Source organism: Plectropomus leopardus, chromosome 1 (assembly GCF_008729295.1).
Source record: "Plectropomus leopardus isolate mb chromosome 1, YSFRI_Pleo_2.0, whole genome shotgun sequence".
Lineage (NCBI taxonomy): Eukaryota > Metazoa > Chordata > Actinopteri > Perciformes > Serranidae > Plectropomus > Plectropomus leopardus.
Window position 1 is genome coordinate 6,391,384 of NC_056463.1, and position 20,108 is coordinate 6,411,491.

At 39.6% G+C, this 20,108-nt stretch overlaps 1 protein-coding gene across 1 annotated transcript in view; it reads right to left on the bottom strand.

Moving 5' to 3' along the window:
- The window catches only part of prmt3 (protein arginine methyltransferase 3), a 71,605-nt gene that overhangs the window by 30,746 nt on the left and 20,751 nt on the right, over positions 1 to 20,108 (bottom strand). Inside the window, exon 11 of the mRNA XM_042487014.1 lies at positions 9,020 to 9,098. Within this exon, the coding sequence (XP_042342948.1) occupies positions 9,020 to 9,098 (79 nt within the window). The remainder of the gene's footprint in view (positions 1 to 9,019; positions 9,099 to 20,108) is intronic.

Consider the following 20,108-nt stretch of genomic DNA (forward strand, 5'->3'; position numbering starts at 1 on the left):
AGCCTCTTCAGAAAAGACTCTCCACATGACCTCTGAACCTGGCTGGAGAACTCTGCTCTCCAACCAACACCATCAGTGAGGTCAAGCACTGAGGCTCAGTGTCAAAGGAAATGACCATTTCTATATTAACACCATGATATGTTGAATTTGTGAAGAAAACCTTTTTTTCTCACATGCCACCAGTTAAAGAATCTTGAAATGGAAAAAAAAATCTTGATGAATTGAGGTCATAGGCAGCTGTGCTTAACAAGAGCAAAACTACAATAAACAATCCTTTTCCAAACTCTCACACAACTCTTACAGTATAATCCAAGACTCATTTATTCTGTCGTGAGCTCAGCTCTTCCAAAAGTCCTGTCCAAAGGGGAACTAAAGTGAAAGTTGAAACTTGGGAGCTACTGGTCTACCACTGCCTTGGTCAGTTGGTGTGGTTGTATTATCATGTGACTTCTCTGTTTTAAAGGGTTAGTTCAGATACACCAAAGTCACAAAATAACACAAACTAACTACCGATCAAGGCAGTGGTAGACCAGCAGCTCTCTTATTCTGCAAGTGAGAATTGCTGTTTTTGTCAATGGAGTCTGGCTTCAAAGAAAGCATGGACAAGTTTTACTTTCAGTTCAGTTTCCTGTCAGGAAGCACTGTATGTTTGGGAAGTTCTGAGCATATATTTGGATAAATGAGACTTGGATTATACTGCATGTGTTGTGTGTGAGTCTGTAAACTGATGTTCTGTTATGGGTCCAATCAATCAAAAACTTTCTCTGTTAACGGATTCTTCAATTACCAGAGGCTTTCAAGAAAAAAAAAAACATAAATTGAACATAACATGAGGTACATAATTGATATAAAATTGTCATTAGGGGGGTGAAATATTCCTTGAAGACTTTGGATGGAGTTGGCATTCCAGTATGTCCCAATGGCTAGGACTCGGTTCAGTCAAGTTTTTCCGCTGTAAATGGATTCATCCCGTTCATATATTAATAGTATTTGCAAATTGCAGTAGTGCACCATGGTCACAAAATGTGACTAAATAATCACGGTTTGGAGTTCTGCAAAAGCCCTGCTTTTTGTGTGTGTGTCTGTGAAAGGCAGAGGGTAACTGGAGAGAGAGGGAAAAACAAATTAATGTTTGTATTGGTGTGTTGTGTAGACGCCCCTTTCAGCCACATGGATGGATGCAATGCATTGTTAGATGACGCAAATGAGATAAACAATATAGCACAATATGAAACGATAGATGTTTTCTTATTGGCAGACAACATTTTTCATCATACCGAACAGCTCTACTTGGAATATTTCCATTGGGATGGCCATGGCTGGCAGGTGTGCATCTCCTTCATACTGTGAGCCATAAATGGCTGACATTTTGAGCCACTTCACTGGCACTCCAAGTTGAATGAGTCAACTTTCTCTGCTGCACAAATTACATTACCACAGGGGAGATAAAAAATGGCCGCCTCATTTTCTTTTTCGAGCAAACACAAAGACAAGGGCAACCACAGACACCCTTTTGTCCATTATCCCCTTCATTACTTCAGGTAGGCGTGCTAATGAAAGTAGCACACCATCAATAATAATGTTACTCTGCCTGCACTTGAGCTCTTTTTCTTATTTACCAGCAACACTGATAACTTTCCTTTGTGGTAAATAAAAAATGATGTTATTCCCCCAAACACAGTCATTACTTGGGATGGAAGAGTTTCTGAGTTGTTTGTGAAACACATGATACAGATCCATTTTGAGGGGTTTGAAGCTTTTGCCAGTGGCCAGAACAGTTAAACACACGGTTTCACAGTTGACAGTGTCTCTATCACCTTAGAGAAATGACTGCTGCTGAAAATCACCTGGCTGTATTTTGGTCAAACAAGCCTCTGATTGTTTTTTAGCCGACTGAACCTGCAGCCTCAGAAAAACTATTTTTCTTTGAAGACAGAAGATGTCCATCAGTCCCTGAAGAACTGCATTTCTACTTTCATTTTTCAAAGCTTTGAAGACTGAGCATGGCCAATGATTACTATAGCTCCTCGTATTATATAACACTGTCCATTGAATAAACATTATCCCTGTCTTAAATGAGCATTAAACGTGAGTCTTAATGTCCTTTTCATTGTTTTTTCACATTTGAATAGATTCCTTTGTATGGTTAATATGCTTGGTGATTAAGTCAGAGCTGAAATGCTTGAAGCCACTGGTATCCCTACTGTGAAGTAACATTAGCCAACACAAGGGCCTCGGGCCTAAACCAGAGTTCAGAACACCCTCATGAGGATATGTCTAGCTTAATATTTTACCATAAAACTCACTGCCAAAAGTAGGCCTAGTATTGTAATAATATATTCCAATTAGAGACACTCATAACAGAACAGTTGAAAAGAATAATCTGCATAGTTTACTGATATGTCAAACATACCTAACTGTCGCTTTATGATAACTTCTAGGGAGAAAATTTAGAGCGAGGCATCCTCGCTAGTGCAATCAGGTTGAACCTAGCTTGACCATTAACACTCTCAGGTTTTACAATAGAGGAAACAGTATGGCGCCACCATTTGTTAACAGATTATCATGTTACAGCCATTTTCCATTTTGATCAGCACTGCCTAGTTTTACAGTTAAATCATTTGGCCTGAGTTTGAGAGAGAGAGAACGACAGGAACGTTTGTCTTGATCTGCCTCTATACTCTTTGTGTCCATGGTGGCGGGCATATGAAAACAGGGAGGTACAATCTATAATTCGAGCAACAGCCCTAGAGGTAGTGAGAATATGAGCAGGGAGATGTGGCTGCTGGTAAGATGGAGGGACGTTTACCACAGTTCGCTGACACATACTGCCCACCATGTTATAATACAAAACTGCTTGAAAATCATTAAGGCATCCCTCATCCATACTCAAGACAACATATAAGAGGGTTAAAATACGGGTATATAGCCTAACATTAAATCATCAATCTGAGTAGCAGCCATTAGCAACAGCAATAGTAGTTACCAACATCCATAGTCAACAGTAACAACAAACGTTTTGCTGTGATAGCTGCTAATTGGAGTTAATAGGCTGTTAGCAGCAGATACTGATTTCAACAGGCAATACAAATACTTTAATACTGTAATAATTTACAGGGTAAGAAAGGGAGCAAAAATTAAGGTAAAGAAACCAGGCAGAAGATATGAGCATAAAGCTGCAGAAGTACTTAACAGCAGCAATAGCAGATTAAAAAATATTAAACAGTTAAGTGGACTGCCATAACAAACTGTTAGCATCAAGGAACACAACAACATTAACAGGTTAGCAGCAGCAATAAAGCATAATGCATGATTGGTTTGAGAAATTTCTGCCATAAAACCAAAAAACCTCATTTATGTAGCACTTGTGAAGTGTTTTTACAAGAAGAAGAAGAAGAAGAGGGGGATAGAAGAATTATAGAATTATCAAGATAACTGAATCCATTTCAGCGGCTGTAACACTAACTTGGCCCAAACCAACAAACTAAAAACTTTTTTTACAGACATTTTTTATAGTTTTGAAAAATATAAGCCTTCCACTGAGCACATTTTATTTATTTTACCTGGCATGTGTGTTAGTGCTCACATAACCTTCGACACATGGGGTCATAAAATGTGTGAATGGATGGCGACAGCTCAGTGATGGGCAACTCATGGCCTCTCATTATTGGCTGAAGCCTGCTTGTGACCCTGTGAGTGTCACCATACCTAATGACTGCGCACACACATATTTACACACAAAAATGCACGTAAACAGCAGATTTGTCATTTCATTTTACTCTGATTATTGAACCGAGTGAGTAATTATGAGGGCCAGGTGAGAAGAGGAGCTGCTGAGTGGGCAGAATCGGGACAAGCCCGTTTAAGAGACACACGGAAAAACTGACACAGAGAGACGAGTGGGGGGGGCTGTGGTGTGGATGGAGAGGGAAAAGACGAGGAGGGGGGGGGGGGCACACGGGTGTCCCCAGATTCATGGCTTTGACATCTGCGTCCTTCTCGACTCGCTGCTCACAGCCCGTTTGTCATGCCCCCCCACCCCTCTCTTGCTCTCTCCATCTCCCACATTGGTCGGCTGTGAAAGAGGGAAAGACGGCGGTGGGAGGGGGCATGGGACAAAACAGATCCCTTTTCCCTGGACGCTGTGCTGTGCCAGGCATGCGGGGACACATTTAAGGATGAAGGGGAGGTTAATGTAGTGGGGAGAATGAGGGAGCCGCTGTAACTCTCTTCTAATGTAGCTTAAACACACATAAGTAGCAGTGCGGCAGAGCCGGCCATATGCACACACACACTCAAAATCAAAAAATAAACTTAAATCTAATGTGACACAATAAGATTATCAGGATCAACAAGCAATAAATTAGAGTTAAGGTTTGTACCTTTGTTTTGGTTATTGCATTAAGGTGCAGTGTGGCTGGACTGAAAAGCAGGAGTATTTGCTTCGCAGATTTGCACATAAATACTGCCGTGGGCATGTTAACTTCTGAAGAAAAACAACAACATGGAGGAGCCTCCGCTCAAAGTATTACCACAGGTAACTAACCTCTTTTAAGTCCCTGGCACCATGTGTGTGAGTTAGGTATGGGGAGTAAACTGAATAAATCAAATTAGTGAAATAATGAGTCTCTTACTGAGTTATGATTATAAATAGGATTATTAGAAGAATTCTATCTGTTTTATATAATTATACTGAGAACAGCAGCAACAACCAATGACATGAAAACAGAAATCCAACTAATCAGTTCACAGTCCAGTCAAGACAGCTCCTAACTCATCAAATGGCAACAGCTGGTCAGTGGCCCCCCACATCAAATTATGACACCTTAAAGACTCCTGCATCGGCTTTAGACGTTCTGAGACGGTATGTCAATTTATGCTGATTACATGCTGTCTTTTTCCAAAATAAACATTTTTTACAAAAAAGTACAGTTTCTACTTGTTAATTGCATGCACTCAAAATAAACCTAAAATGTAGGTAAAGAGGTTTGTTTTTAGGGTTACATCCTTAGACCTAGGCAGCAAAAGCACATGGTTAGGTTCGGTAAAAACATGGTTTGGCTGTTTCTTCCTGATGTAATATAATGTCTTGTGGCATATGTCTCTAGCGTATGCTACACATACTAGCACACTGCTCTGTTACTGAAATAAGTTGACTGACATTCAGTCAAACAGCTGCTCCAAGGTGGAAGTCCAGAGTCTGACCCATCCACTTCTCCTCACATCTGCCCTTTGCATTCTCATTTTTTATGCTGTGTTCAAAAAACGCCAACACCCAGTGTGTCTCATAATGACGCTAAAGGGTGCCTCTGTTCATCTGTGTCTGATGGAGAGGGTCACTGACCAAACGTCAGTATTTGACAAATTGGAAGTGAGAGCGGGTCTGTCAGCACAAACCAATCAGAAGTAAGCTGACTTAAGAAAAAAGTGCACACTATTGTATTAAAAACATTTCTATCATTATTGACATGAATGTGGAGGGTTTTTGTTCCAGAGATTCTGGGACAGACAGTCATAGGCTGAACATCCTCATGTTGAAAAAGATATTATTATTATTATCATCAAGGCTCATTAATGTCACTCAACTTTTTCAAAAATAATAATTAAACACGGGTAGGGACCACAGAGCAGAAACCTGCTTAACATGGTAAATAATGCATATAAAAATTGGCCAACTAAATTTCAATTTTCTCTTTAAACATATTTTAACATAATATAAAAAGAAGACGCCATCATGGTGGGACTTTTCATTTGTCCAGGCCTTTTAAATTTAGTGTTTAGAGCATAAAAAAACTGTCCCAATTTTGATTTTATGTTCCCATATCATAGCAGCTCCACCGGCTGACGTTGATGGGGCTGCCAGACATCTATCCTGGTTTTGAGTGGCAGCAGGTCCAGAGAGAACAGCTCGTTCTGGGAGCATCAGGGTTAAAGGCTTGTGACGAACCATACGGTGTCCTCTGACCTGTCACTTTCTGCCTCAGTCTGATCACACCTTCGCCTGTCCAATCTCCCGTGCTAACACATCTGTCCTTATAGGTGGGGTCATTCTGGCTGTCAATCTGCGTGTGTGACCTCTCCCTCATGTCCCAAGGAGCCACTAAAGGCAGTGTGGTGGAACCGCTCCATAGTTGGGTCACATTTGGCACAAGCCATTAAATCTGGTCAGTGGTGGGGTTGGGATGACCCAGGACACTGACACAGACACACACACACACACACACACACACATGCACACACTCTCTCTCTCCCTCACACACACACACACACACACACACACACACACACACACACACACAGAGAGGCACGTCCAGAGGCACGTCCCTACTAAAGCAAACGATCTTTGCATATGTGTGAAAACTGTTATCTGTTCAATTTGACTCTCAAACTTTAAAATCAAGTTTAAAATATTAATTTTATATATTTTGCTTCTGTTTTGTCATTTTTTTAAAATGCTTTTTGTTGGAATTGTAAAATGTGAATTACTGTACAGCTTAAAATGACATTTTCATTGTCAAATAGGTTTCAAAACTAAATTCTGAGCAGCAAATGAGTTCAAATCAAAACCACCATGCAAAAACTGCAAAGACAAAGGCAAAACTCGACTGCAGTGTGCAGGTTTCCCCCCTCTGCCCATCCTTCAGGCCAGCCATACTGGGACATGATGTCTTAAAAACAGCTGTGTGTCAGGTTGAGGCGAGCCGCTGAGCCTCCCAGCTGATTGAACTGCTCCCCCTGAGCTGTTTGTTACCTCACCACTGAGTATCGCTCTGATTAGAAGGCTGAAACCGCCTCTCCATAACCTTGGAATCAAACAAATCCGTGGCCTCATATTTGATTTGCTCTGGCTCTGACTGGCCCAGGAGGGCCCAATTACGGCTGTTCGTATAATATGGGGCGTGTTTGAGACAATGACTGAAGACTTGCAGAGCTTTAATGCTGAAACTTAAGATACTTGATTACATAGTTTTTGGCTCTCACACCCTCACGCTGCGATGCTCTAGTAAGCATAAACCTAGTTTAGCAAAGACGAGCACTGAGGAAGCATTTTTGAAAACAACCAAGATGGCCACAGCTGATGTGGAACTTTATGGTAAAGTACTACGTTCAAAAACAGCAACACTGATATTGCTGCAGCACCATCAGAGCTCATCTCTGCATGCTGTAGTCTGTTTACATTCATCCATCACTCACACCTATGTCATGTTTTGTTGCTCTTATTGGTTGTAGGTTTATACAGTTGCGTCCAATGGCATTTTGATCTACAGCCATTGATAGACCCGTGAGGTTCAAGACTAAATCTCAACTTCAATTTGGTCTGGTCTAAAAAAAACAAAACAAAAACCCACAAACATTAAAAAAAAATTCATTTAAAAAAAGTTTGTGTTTGAGAGTAAAATCTTCCAATCTCTTCCTTAGGTTTCAGGCTTTTCTCATGTTTCATAGATCATATAAACTTTGATTGTACTGTATATACTGAGGGAAGTACTGCAGTGTTTGCTGCTTGTATTGACATGTGTACAATTTGACACCCAGCTGATAAATGAAATTTAGAGTAAATCTGACCTGAGTATCAAACTGCACCAGTGCAACTCTTCAGCAGCAGTAGATTCTTTTAAGCTTTTAAAGTGTTCATGTTGAGAATTTGATTGTTGGTATAAAAGTTTTAAAGAAAAGTTAGATGTCTTTCCTTATTTGGAAATGTAATCGCTGCTAAAAAGCTGACCTGCCAAAAATGTGATCACAACAGATCTTCAGGAGATGTTCTCCATTCAGTTAGGAAGCCTGCTGCTTGTTATGCAGTGGTAAGTGCAGGGAAAGTCACTTAAATGGAGTGCAGGTGATACATGAAGCGGCAGCCTGGCGTTAAATCTCTATCAGCTGATAATTAAACAGCAGCAGGTAGAGGAGATGCTGTGGTAAACCTTACTTTAGTCTTTTCGCAGTGTTTGAGTGTTGGAAGAGACAGTGCAGCACTTTTTCCAGGTGAAAGATGTGTTTGTTAGTCTGTATTGTTTACAGTGCCATTACATGGTATTATGTTTACTTGCTGCACTGAGCCTTTGATTCAGCACAAGCAGGCTTCAGAGCTGTCTGACCTGGAGAGTGACAAGGGATGCCAACTCCTCTGTTTTTTTTATTTTCCCTCTTAAGTAATTTATTTTTAGTTTACCTTTTTAGTTTACCAATTTTTTTTATTTATTTTATTTTTTCTCCTTTTTTAAAATGTTATTATTATATTCACTATTATGTACATGCAATATATATATATATATATATACATATACACAAACATATATATCCCAAATCCTAGATTTCCCAATGATTATTATTTGCTCTGTCCATCTTCTCTCTACTTTCTTAGCTGCAGACACACATGCACCTAAACACATATACACAAGTGACCACACGACCCACCCATTGCATAGTGAAAAAACTGGTTTGCATATTAATAACAGAAAGGATACCACCACGCCAGATCCTTTCTTTGTATGTTCGTTATTGTTTGTTTGTCCTGTCCTGTTTTGTCCTGTCTTGTCCAGTCTTGTGTATATTTCTGTCTCCATCTACCACCATGCATGTGTTTCCTATCAAATACTCTGTTTTGTTATTCTGTTGTTTTGCACTCACTAATAAAAAATGAAAATAAATAAAAATAAGTATATATAAAATAAAAATTAAATGTAGTCTGACCAACTGTACAAAAAGATGTTTATGCCCCTAAACAGTGGCAAGTGGGCTTACTGTGTCACTATAGTGTTAACAGAGCAGACACTTAACACTCTTGACACTCCTCCCACTTCCCCATACCCACTCAGCTACTTTTCAAATACATGTAGTACACAGGGACGGTTTGGAAGGCAGTGTTTCATTACTCTTAAAATGAAGCACTCATTCACAAATACATTATGGAGGAATTAAAGGATGCCTGAGAGTACTGCACCTCAGAGACAATCACCAACTTTGATGTACTTATCCATGATGCTTTATTTTGTGATGAGGAGAAGATAGAACTTACGTGAGCCACCGTCAGCCAGGTAGAGGTCTCTGGCATACAGGACGGAGTCCAACATGGACTCAAACAGCAAGAAGTAACCCTGGAAAGAAAAGAAATACACATTATCTTCAGGAACACGTTCACTGAGAAAAGGACAAAGCTGCTATTAGATCATTTGCTGTTTTTTTTGGCAGTTCAAAGCAGGTTGCATGCAGACTACAGAACAGCTGGACTACTCAATTATTTCTAAATTCAACATCCCTATGGTGGAAATCTGAATTAACCGTGAGGGTAAACTGAGTGATGTGCCCACGTGGTCCGCCACCCGACATCCAGAGGTTTGACCCTGGGTTGACTTCCTGTTCCGCTCCAGCAGACGGCACATTAACCGTGGTATTATTCCATTAAAGCTGAAATTGAGTTTTGTCCACATCTTGTTGGCTTCGACCTGAGTGGCAGGTACTGCTGACGAATGGCTTTTTCAACCTCCTACCCCTCTGACCAGCAGATAAACCAATCAGATCAGCCCGCGCTGCAACGCTGGCCCCTTCACTTTAGTTTTTATGTGCACAATATTTGGATGGGTTCAAAGATATGGGAGGGCATATCTCCATCTGGGACAAGGAGGTGGAGCAAAATCACTACATGTGCATTTTGCACTGTAACTGATGACCCATGTCTGTCCTTTCTAAGCTGTGACAACACTGACTGACTGCTCCTTCGGGAACAAAAACATCCGTCAGTGCTTTCTGTGTTTTAGCATTAAAACAAAAGCATTAGGAAATAATGACTAAAGTACAACTCCCTCAGTTTTCAATCTGGATATTTCGTCCCCATCATTTTCCATCACTATGATGAATTTGTCCTCATGTTGACTATAAATTTATGAAGCCTTACATGCCTTGATATGGATTTCTGGTGCAGCTCTGATGGGCTTTTTGATACTGACATTCATTCTGGAATAAATCACATTAGTGCTTAATCATCAGTTCACCCATGACCTGACAATGTTCATTAATCTGTATTTTGCAGCTGTACAGGTTCAGTATAGAGGAGAGAGAAGGTGTTCAAGGGAGGAAGAGCTCAGACTATCAGGTTTTACTGGTAACGATAAGGTATCCACCAAACCTCTCAGAACATGGCAACATCTTTAAAAATAGTTTCATCAGATTACCTAAACCACTTTTTTGTAGTGAAACAATAATGTTCTAAAGAGCTGTTTTTTTAATGCACCGATGGTCTGGAACAGACTGCCCACACATATAAGCAAAGCAACCTCTGTAGATAGTTTTAAGAAGCGGCTCAAGACCCATTTCTATGCTCTTGCTTTTAATTAATTCCACCTGGTTTATTGGTTGTTATTTCTTAAAAAATGTGTTTTGTGTTTTTTATGTGCTTTTTCTGTTTTTCTTTTATATTTTTATGTCTTTTATTTCTTTTCCACCTCTGGCCTGTCTGCAACCTTTTTCCAGAGTTATGGTATCATTAAGTTCAATATATACGTGTATATATATATGTGTGTGTGTGTGTGTGTGTGTGTGTGTGTGTGTGTGTGTGTGTGTACGCGTGTGTGTAGGACCAATTTCCGAAGTATTTTGGTATTTCTACTGCCTTGACAGCCCAGTTTTGCCAGTGAGTTAAATATTTCTTCTCACCTTGTTTCAAGATCACAGCATTTTTTTTAGTACAATATTAATGCAACCTGTGAAACTGATGGTCTTAGCTATAGAAGTAAAGCCCAAATTAAAGTAAATCAAAGACAGAAATGTCTTTGCTTAAGACTATATGATAGAGTTTAAAGAGCATTTATATGGTTTGTGAATGATGCGAAAATAAATAAGAATGTTTTGCTTTTTTTAGGGCATGACTCTAAGTAGTGAAAAAAATAATTTATGACTACTTTTTAACTAAAATATTTAATGACAGCAAACAACTTAATATGATAACAAAACACTTAACTAGTGGTATTGTGTTTTTTTTTTTTATCATTTCTGGGAAGTTTAGTAGTTAGGAAATGTCCTTCTACCACTGTCACATTATCACATTAAGTCTAAGGAGTAAGGTAGGTAACTAATAACTAAATAAACCTGGGCAGGGGCGCCCATTAGCTCAGTTGGTAGAGTGGGTGCCCCATGTACAGAAGCCATGTCCTCACTGCAGCAGAAAAGACCTGGGCAAAGAATGAAGGGAACTGAAGTATAAGCAAAATTAAGGAACATATTAACTAGTCAAGAATATGAACACAAAAGGCTTAAAGGACCTCAAAATAAAACTGGCAAAAAAAAAGATGGCAACCCAACACACAGCTCTCAAGCTGCCAATCGGCCCGCTGGCCCCTTCTCGTCATTTCTCCAATCCTTTAACCAGCACACCTCCGATAAGCAGATTAAGCACAGGTTTGCTATTTTGGAGCACCAGACCCATCCAAGCAAAAATGTAAGCTGCTCTACAGTGACGCAACTGATGAAGTTTGTAGTGTGAACAATAAATGTGAAAAATAAGAAAACAAAATGGCCCAAGTATCTCTACTTTCTCTTCAGTGTGGAGAAAAGAGAGACAAGGAGAGGTGAGAGCCAGGACAAAAGATAAAGACTAAATGAAGAGACGTGTGTGTGTGTGTGTGTGAGGGGGGGTGTTTGTATGATGAAGAGAAAGTAGAGGAGAAGGAGAGAGGAAGAGCGAGACAGAGTGATGTAGAGAGGATGCAGTGGCCAGCAGAATAGTAATTCACTGAGATAAGAGCCTTATTATTCAAATAAAGACAACCTTTTATTGGAGAAAGGAGAGGAGAGCACGTGGCAGACAAACAGGAGAAACAGTCCTGATTTATCGCCAACTCCAAAATCGTCACCATCTCTGTCATGGGCCTGAGCTGATAATGATGACAGCGATGAAGCTGATATAACGGACTCATCCTCCGAGAGGCGATAAAGGGAAACATTCTCTCTGTTTATCGACGGTGGACTGGTCTCGCACCAAAGTCAGGCCCGCGAATTTCGGTGCTGCTGACTGTTGTGGTCCAGTCTATGTCCTTAGCAGCCGAGTGGGTCGTTTTTAAAACCCTCACACAGAGAACACCAGCCTCGTAATTTAGATCCCAATTTCACGGGACACTGCTTCTCTTGAAGGGAAGAGGATATGAGAGAGATGCCCGAAAGCAGAGTCACACCTTACTTTTATCATCAACACTGCTCCAGGATCACTGCCTTCCCTGCTGCCTTCAATGTCCTCCCAGTAGCATGTACCACATCCCCCTAATTTATATATCTGCAATGTTAATTACCCAAAAACACAGAAATGTAGACCCACTGCTGAGCCGCTAGGATGTAAGGAGGCCTGGAACTGAAGCAAAAGTACTGAAGTACTGAAGTTTGATTAAATCTTGCCAGAATACTTCACGCTCTACATGAATAATCAGCAGCAAGAATCGATCAGTGAACATGTTGTCTCTCCTGAACAATGCAGGTAATCCGGTGTCATCCTTAACCCTTAGGGGCTGTTTGGTGCATTTCAGGCACTTTTCATTGTTCATTTTTTGATAATTTTGGCTGTCTTCATGCATGTGGCATACATTTTGGCAAGATTGTGTGTTTTTGTGTAAATGTGGAATTTCCAGCTCAGTTCCTACAATAAGTCTAAAATACACTGTGTAAACAAAATCAATACTCAATACCGTTCAGTTAAAAAAGTACGCTCAATGAAAGTAGAAAAGAATATTAATGTATGATATTTTTTAAAGCTTGATTTTTAAAAGCACATTCTGTGTGCAGAGCAATACGAGTGTGTGTTGTGTTAAAGGGGTTAAAAGTTGAATCAAAACTGGATGATGCAGCACTTTTGGGCAGTATCTGTGTAGACAATCAGAGCACAGATGGCTAGATGTCTACATGTTGTTTAAGTCACACCTACTGTACGAGTAAGGTGTTGCAGTCACACAGGCATCCCTCAGGCCAGTCAGTGCTGATATTACAATGACGAGAACACGGCGCTCAAAAGTAATATCTCTCACAGTTTCACTGCACTCACACTGACAGTGTCTCAGCACTTTAATTAAAAGTTCAAGTTTTATGATAATTTCTACTGAGACTACGAATTCAACAAAAAGCTGCAGGACAGAGCAAAGATGAGTCATTACTTCAAGTTTCATGTCTGACCAGTGAAGTTTGTGATTTAAGTGATTCAATATTTTGGACTCTGTTATAGAATCTAGATTGGCTTCCTGCATAAGAGATAAAGACATTGTAATGGACAACATACACCTCGACATGCCAAAGTTTTAATGCCAAACTTCCATCTAAAGACTAGTTTGGTGTAGGTTTGCCAGCCTACAAGAGGGGTTAATGATGTATAACAAGACAACTGGGCCTGTTGCGACACAAAAGCTAGCCATTTCATATAATGTTGCAGTGAGTCCTAAAAGAGTACTCTGACTTTTAGTAAGATAGTAAAAAGTTTCCAAATGTGATGACAGGGCAGAGGATGGGTACTCAGTGCCTTTAAAGTAAGTATAACAATCAATAACCAATACTAAATAGCATCGAAACATTCTCAAGTCAAACTTTTGTACCCAGATCAAAAAAAAAAAAAAAAAAAACACAACAAAAAAAACACTTTTTGTACGGTTTGCGCCCCCATTTCAGTTCTTTTGATCAGTGGACCCTTGCGGACTAAAGAAATGTAAAGACACATAAAAAATTTAATTAAATTTTTATGACCTCTTTAAAGGTAGGGAGTCACCACCACAATGCCTGTAATTTTAAATTAATTACACCTGGATGCTTATGGTTTTAGTAAAATGAGCAACAATTGAATTATGGAGAATCTAGCCAAGCTAACAATGTGTAGCATGTCCGTTGACAAAAATGTAAACATTTTTATTTGTATGCCCAATTTGGTAGCTAACTCTCTTTACTCAAGCGGATAGCCAAGGACTTTGGGGCTTGATGAGGTATTATAACCAAAGAACTGTTCTAAAAATGAACTAGATTATTTAATTGGCACCTGCATTTATTTGTCAAAACGTGTGGCCACAGGGGTTAGTAAAAATAAACATAATTTCACACAATATGACAGCATCTTATGTTAAACTGCTAACTCCGTCGCCAGACCCCCCGCACAAGAAGGATTAAAAGTGGGTATCTCTATACAGCTGGAACTAATACTGATCATCATCTTTTTCAGTAAAAAAGCACGAAATATTGAAAAATCTTAAAGTTAATGTTAAGGTCTGTGCCATTCTATTGCTCTGTATCACAAAAGCATCTTGATGCATCTGCTGTCGACATGTTGGTTGATTAATACCAATAAATCAAAGTTGACTGATCCACCTGGTTTAGAAGTGTTTTTTCCAGGTGAAAATTGCTACAGAAAAAGAAGACTACAGCTGCCCAACTTTCTCATTAATCTCACTCCTTTTTATCTTTATTCACAAAAACAAGATTAAATCTTAACACTAGACTGATTTACTAACTTCTTTGATACCATTTCCTCAAGTCGATCTGCCTGTCTATGGGCTCGGTGACACAGACGGGCCATGGTGTGAGCGTGAGGACGCAGCTCAGCTTTACTGTCAGGCAGGCCGGCTGGTGCAGGCGATGCTCCGCAGTATAGTCACTGTGCATTTCCATAAAAGAGACTAATGAAAACCTAATGAGAATGGGCTGGAGCAGCTTATACACATTAACAAAATTAGCATATAAAACACATTCCCCTGAGTGGGCCACCACACACACTCACATACACATCTACATATGCACCAATACAAACACACACAAAGAAAAATCGCAAATACACTTTTACAGCTGTGTTACTTGAGTATAGAATTTAAGCTTTTTCAAAGAGTTGTCACAGAGTTAAACTTAGCACAAACGCAATAAAGTCTGAGTTTTCTTTATAAACTCTACACAGATAACTTTTATAATTATTCCTGAATGTTTTCCTGTCTTAAGTTGCTGGAGGCAGAGTGTTAAAAAGGGCTTAGTGTGCTACAAGCTACAGATTTTCATGTCCATCAACCCACAGGAGACAGAGTGCCTGTCAATTATAGGTACCAAGAGGCGTTTTGGTACAAAATCTGCATCAGCAGTTTACACTTTCCTCCGCCCTCCAGTACCTCCTCTCTCCTACTGCATTCAACATACGTCTTCCTCAATTACTGCAGATCATCATCACTTCCAGTCCCCGGAGAGCCGAGGCAAAATAAAGGAGATGGTGTGCATGCATGAATGTGTGTGTTTCTGGGATTACTTCCACGCTTCGCCGAGTACTGAAGGCAGCGCCTCTTCGTCAACAAGCCTCCTCTGTACAAGTCTATAGTCAGGTGGCTCCAAATTAGCATAAACATATCACACACATCCGAGTAATAGATTTCCGTGTGTTAATGCTGGGAGAGTGTACATTACGCAGGTTCCAATATCAACCTAATTTCCATTTAAAGGCATGCAAATGAGAGGTAGAGGGGAGAGATACAGCCGTGTAACAGCAGAGTAATTTGCTACAAGGTTATTAGAAAGGGCTTGTCTGAAATCACTACGATCATCATGTGATTTTAGATGATGGCACAAGGTTTCCATGGTGGGAAAACATTTCAATCAAGTATATAAATATTTCAAGACATAATAGAATTGAAAGAAAATGTCAGAAATTTACTAGGATGTGGATGCATCCATTATCTTCATCTTTCATCCAGTTTCAAGGTACGAGATCTTTATTTCCCAAATTTCATCTTGTCAGACAGACACTGGCTGTGCAGCTCATGCAGTTGTGTCTTTGACTTAATGGACAGAAGGGAAACTTTCAACCACAGAGGGCAGTGAAATAATAATAATAATAATAATAATAACATTAGTTTTGTTGCACCTTTAAAAGAGTTTACCAAGTGCTTTAACAGATAATGCAAAGGCAGAAACAGGTAGGGTTGAATCACCAGAGGCCCCACGATACGATATTATCACAATACTCAAGTCATGATACAATATTATTGTGATTTTAAACATGTTGCAATATACAGAGCATTGCAATAACATTGCAAAATATTGTGATTTATTACTCCTTTTAACTGCAAATTATGTCTCCAAAGTAAAACATGTTTTATCTATTAAGACAAAGTTCTTGGTATGTTCCATCTTCACTTCACTCATTGTTATTGCAGTAAATTGTATCTATTGGACTGAAGAAAAAACTGTAGTAGGCTACCAAAATTTTTATTTGTAATTGTAATATTAATCATTTCTGAAACAAAAAAAATCAATACTTGGCGTCTGTGTATTGATACGATATTGCCACTTGAGTGAGACAACAATTAAATCGAAACAAGACAGAAAAAAATGCAAAATGCAAGGCGCAATATGTCAATACAAATGAATACCAATAAAAAGAGTAAAAAGACAACATCAGATATAAACAAGCCTATGAAGATGGGCTTTGAGAAGTGATTTAAAAGAGGTCACTAAGCCTTATCTCCTCAGGCAGGTCGTTCAAAAGCCGAGGGGCCCTGATGACAAAGGCACGATCACCTTTAGATTTAAGCCTCCACTTTGGAGCTGCTAGATGGGCCCCGCCCGAAGATCTAAGGCCTGAACTGGCTCATCTGGGGTCAATATTTCTGCTATGTAGCTTTTGGTCAGACCCTGCCAAGCTTTAAAAGCGATCAGTTTAATTTTAAAACCAATTGTAAAATGAACATGGAGCCAGCTGAGAGAAGCCAGAACTGGGGTGATGTGATGTAGTCTGTTAAAACCAGTAAAGTTACTCTTCAAGATCTCCGTTTATTTTAGGTTCCTTAAAGTCTTTAACTAAATACTAATGAACCAATTAATGAATAAAAACAGCATAACACGAATAAAAATCTAGTTATAGGCTGTTCATGGCGGTAATGAGGGACGAAGCAGTAGATGTCAAGACCAGATCATCTGATATTAAACACAGGCACACATCACATTGACTTACTGTTTGAATTTTGGAAAAGGCACCTTAAGATGAAATCTCATTTGGTTTTAAGGTCATAGTCTAAGTCAGCAGCATAAAACTAAAATAATGTCTGCCTCTGAGTAATAAAAAGTTATAGCTGTGAATTGACACATACACTATAAAAATCCTAATATACTTGTATTTGGCTGTGTACTTGTCCAAGCATTCACAAGCTGTTATTAAATTCATCATTTTGAGGGAACATGGAGGCCATTTCTCTCCACAAAAACAATGTCAACTGAGCAGTGCAGGATTATGGGTTTGGGTTTATGAGAATGTCTGTTTGAGGGATATTTCAGGTCATCTGGTTCAGGTTCTGCATGTGCTGCAGCAGAGTTATTCAAACCAGAGAGGAGTTACCCCTTTCCTTCACATGTTTTGAGTGAAATGCAACATTGTATTAAGGATACATACAGTAGATATTGTGCTGAATTGCATTATGGGTCTTTATATACCACCTTGCTCACAGTAAATGGCTGCCTTTATGACCATATGCCTATGCCTCACTGGGCGCAAAGGGAGAAAAAAATAAAGTCGCATAAAAACAGAGTGGTGGTGCAGGAACAGGAAACACATCTCTCTGACTTGTTATATAAGCCTGTGATGTGGATAACCAATGAATCACTGGATTTAAAAAATACATTACCAGGTAACATTTGCATTTTTTTCTCTGTGCTTTAACCATTTCTTGTGTTTTCATTCACTAAAATAATCAGCACCTAATGGCTGCCTTGTTTCATCTAACTGGAAGATGAGTTTCACCTAACTGGAAGATGAGTTGTTCCTGTTTGTGGAAGTGCTGCATGGGTCAAGTTTCTTTTTGAAGCCCAACCCAAAAGAGACGCTTGCTTTTGTACTTTTAGGACACAGTGTTGGACTTACATATTCTCAAAGGAAAACATTAGGATTGGAATGATTTAAATATGTCAGACATAATCAGATTTTCTTGGTCAACAACTGTATACAAAAAGTAAGTGAAACAATGAGACAGAGAAAGGTGAAGAGAGGGTGGAAGGTGGACTAGTGCACAATGTTTCTGTAAGCTATCCTGCTTGGTCAGTTAATGACCCCCCCAACTGAAACACCTAATATTTTCTAAAAATCTTACCAAACTTACCAAAAAAATACCCTTGATTTATTTTAGAGAAGCAAATGAAAGTCCATCAAAAATGAAAATAACTTTCATTATATTCCCTGCTCATTTAGATGCATCAGATGTTTAGTTACAAAGACAGCTTGCTGTACTTCGTCTTTGTGTTGTTGTGTGCGTGTGTTTTTGTGTGAGAGTGTGAGAGTGTGTGTGTGTGTGTGTGTGTGTGTGTGTGCTTTCCTGTGTGTTTGTGTGTGTGACTGACAGTCAGTCACACTGAAGGACAGGATGACTGATGACTACCGCCCTCTTCTTGGGCAGGTGAGTCTCCCAGAACTGATAATGAGGCTAAAGAGGAAGGGCTGCCATTAATTTGACTTCACACCTCTACCGCACACAGTGATTCGGACTTTGTGTGTGTATTTATAAGTGTGTGCCGCTGATACTTGTTTTGCACTCAAACTACATTCACCTCAAGGTAGAATATCACAGATGTGGGCACAAAGAAATCCTCAGAAGCAGAGGAGTTTAAGAGAGCTCTTTGAAACTTTTCATGTTCAGGGTTCCTTTCACATTTTAATGAAACAGACTCACTGTTGCTGAAAACAATCTGACATTCTGGGAGAGTTTCTTCAAGGTGAGTTACCACAGTACATACCTCAAAAACTCAGGGACACTGGCCTTGCCTCTGTAAACTGTTATCAAGAAGACCATATATGATGCAGGGTCAGCATCTACAGTAAAAGACTACATACTATTTCAAGGAAAAGTCAACAATTTGTTTCTATCATACTTTTCTGTTTTAGCAGTTTGTGTTCAAAATAATGAGGAATTATAAAGGCAATTTCACACTTGGACCGAATATTTAAAGGGATACTTTGCAGATTTTCAGCCAGCTCTTTGTCACATTGGTTTGGTGAGTGTGGGGAGATAAATGGTGCTAAGTTGGCCCTCTTGTTGCCAGCTCCTGGAGATCCAAACCAAAAGCCAGAAGATAGCAGATTTTTGCTCATGGAACGGGAAAGGAGTTCAAGGTCCTGCCAGCATGTGGAGTAACTTAACACCGTTCACCTGCACACACTCCCCACATGGAGGTGACACAGAACTGGCTGAAAATTGGTTTAAGTATCCCTTTAAGTCCAAATCCTCAGTGTTATGCCTGCAGACTTATGACTCACTCTACATTTGTCTGGATTTGACTTAACTCGACTCGCTTTTGGTATAAGGTCCTTTTCTCTATTTCATTTTCCACTGCAGATAGTAGCCCATTAGAGTAAGTAGAATTCCCAGCTGATCCAACTTAGCAATGCCACATTAAACTGCCATAGCATCATCTTAACATGACACTCACTTAATCCTTTCATCAGCAACCAAAACACCCGCACTTCATCAATTGTACTGCATAGTGTGCACAGTGCAAGGCATAGTGTATTGTATAGTTTTGTGAGCTGCCATTTTTGACACAAATAACCTGTGTCAAGTGATTCCAAAAATTGCAATCGCTGTTGACGGCAGCTTGGCTATTTAAAAGTGGCAGGTTTGTGCAGGCTGTCCCGTATTGTGCGTGTGATGGTTCTAATGATGATCAGTGGAGTCCACCTTCTAGTATCAGCTCAGCTCACTTGGAAGTTCAACTGAAGGGGTACCAAGAAAAGTTACCGTTACTATCCACAACTTTTGCTAATGAAAAGGCAAAAAAGGCGAGTTGAGTAGAGTCGAGCCGTACCTTGCAGTGGGAAGCTGGCATTATAGGGGCTACTGCAGCATTTTATAAAGTTCCCTCAAAATGATGAAACTTTATAAAATGCTGCATATTTTTTTATACAAGACTGTCTCTACTTTTAAGCAAGTCGAAAATGCTCAGGAAAGGACAAAAAAGGCCACTACAATGAGACAACAAGCTGATAATACTTGCAGGTTTGATCAACAGCAGAAATGGAAAAAAAAAAGTTGATTCAGGATGTAGCCAATACTTTTTTGGCTTGAGATAACAAGTTGTCCGAGAGATTTTAGAACACAAAGAAAAGAGAAAGGATGGGAGGACTCGTAAGA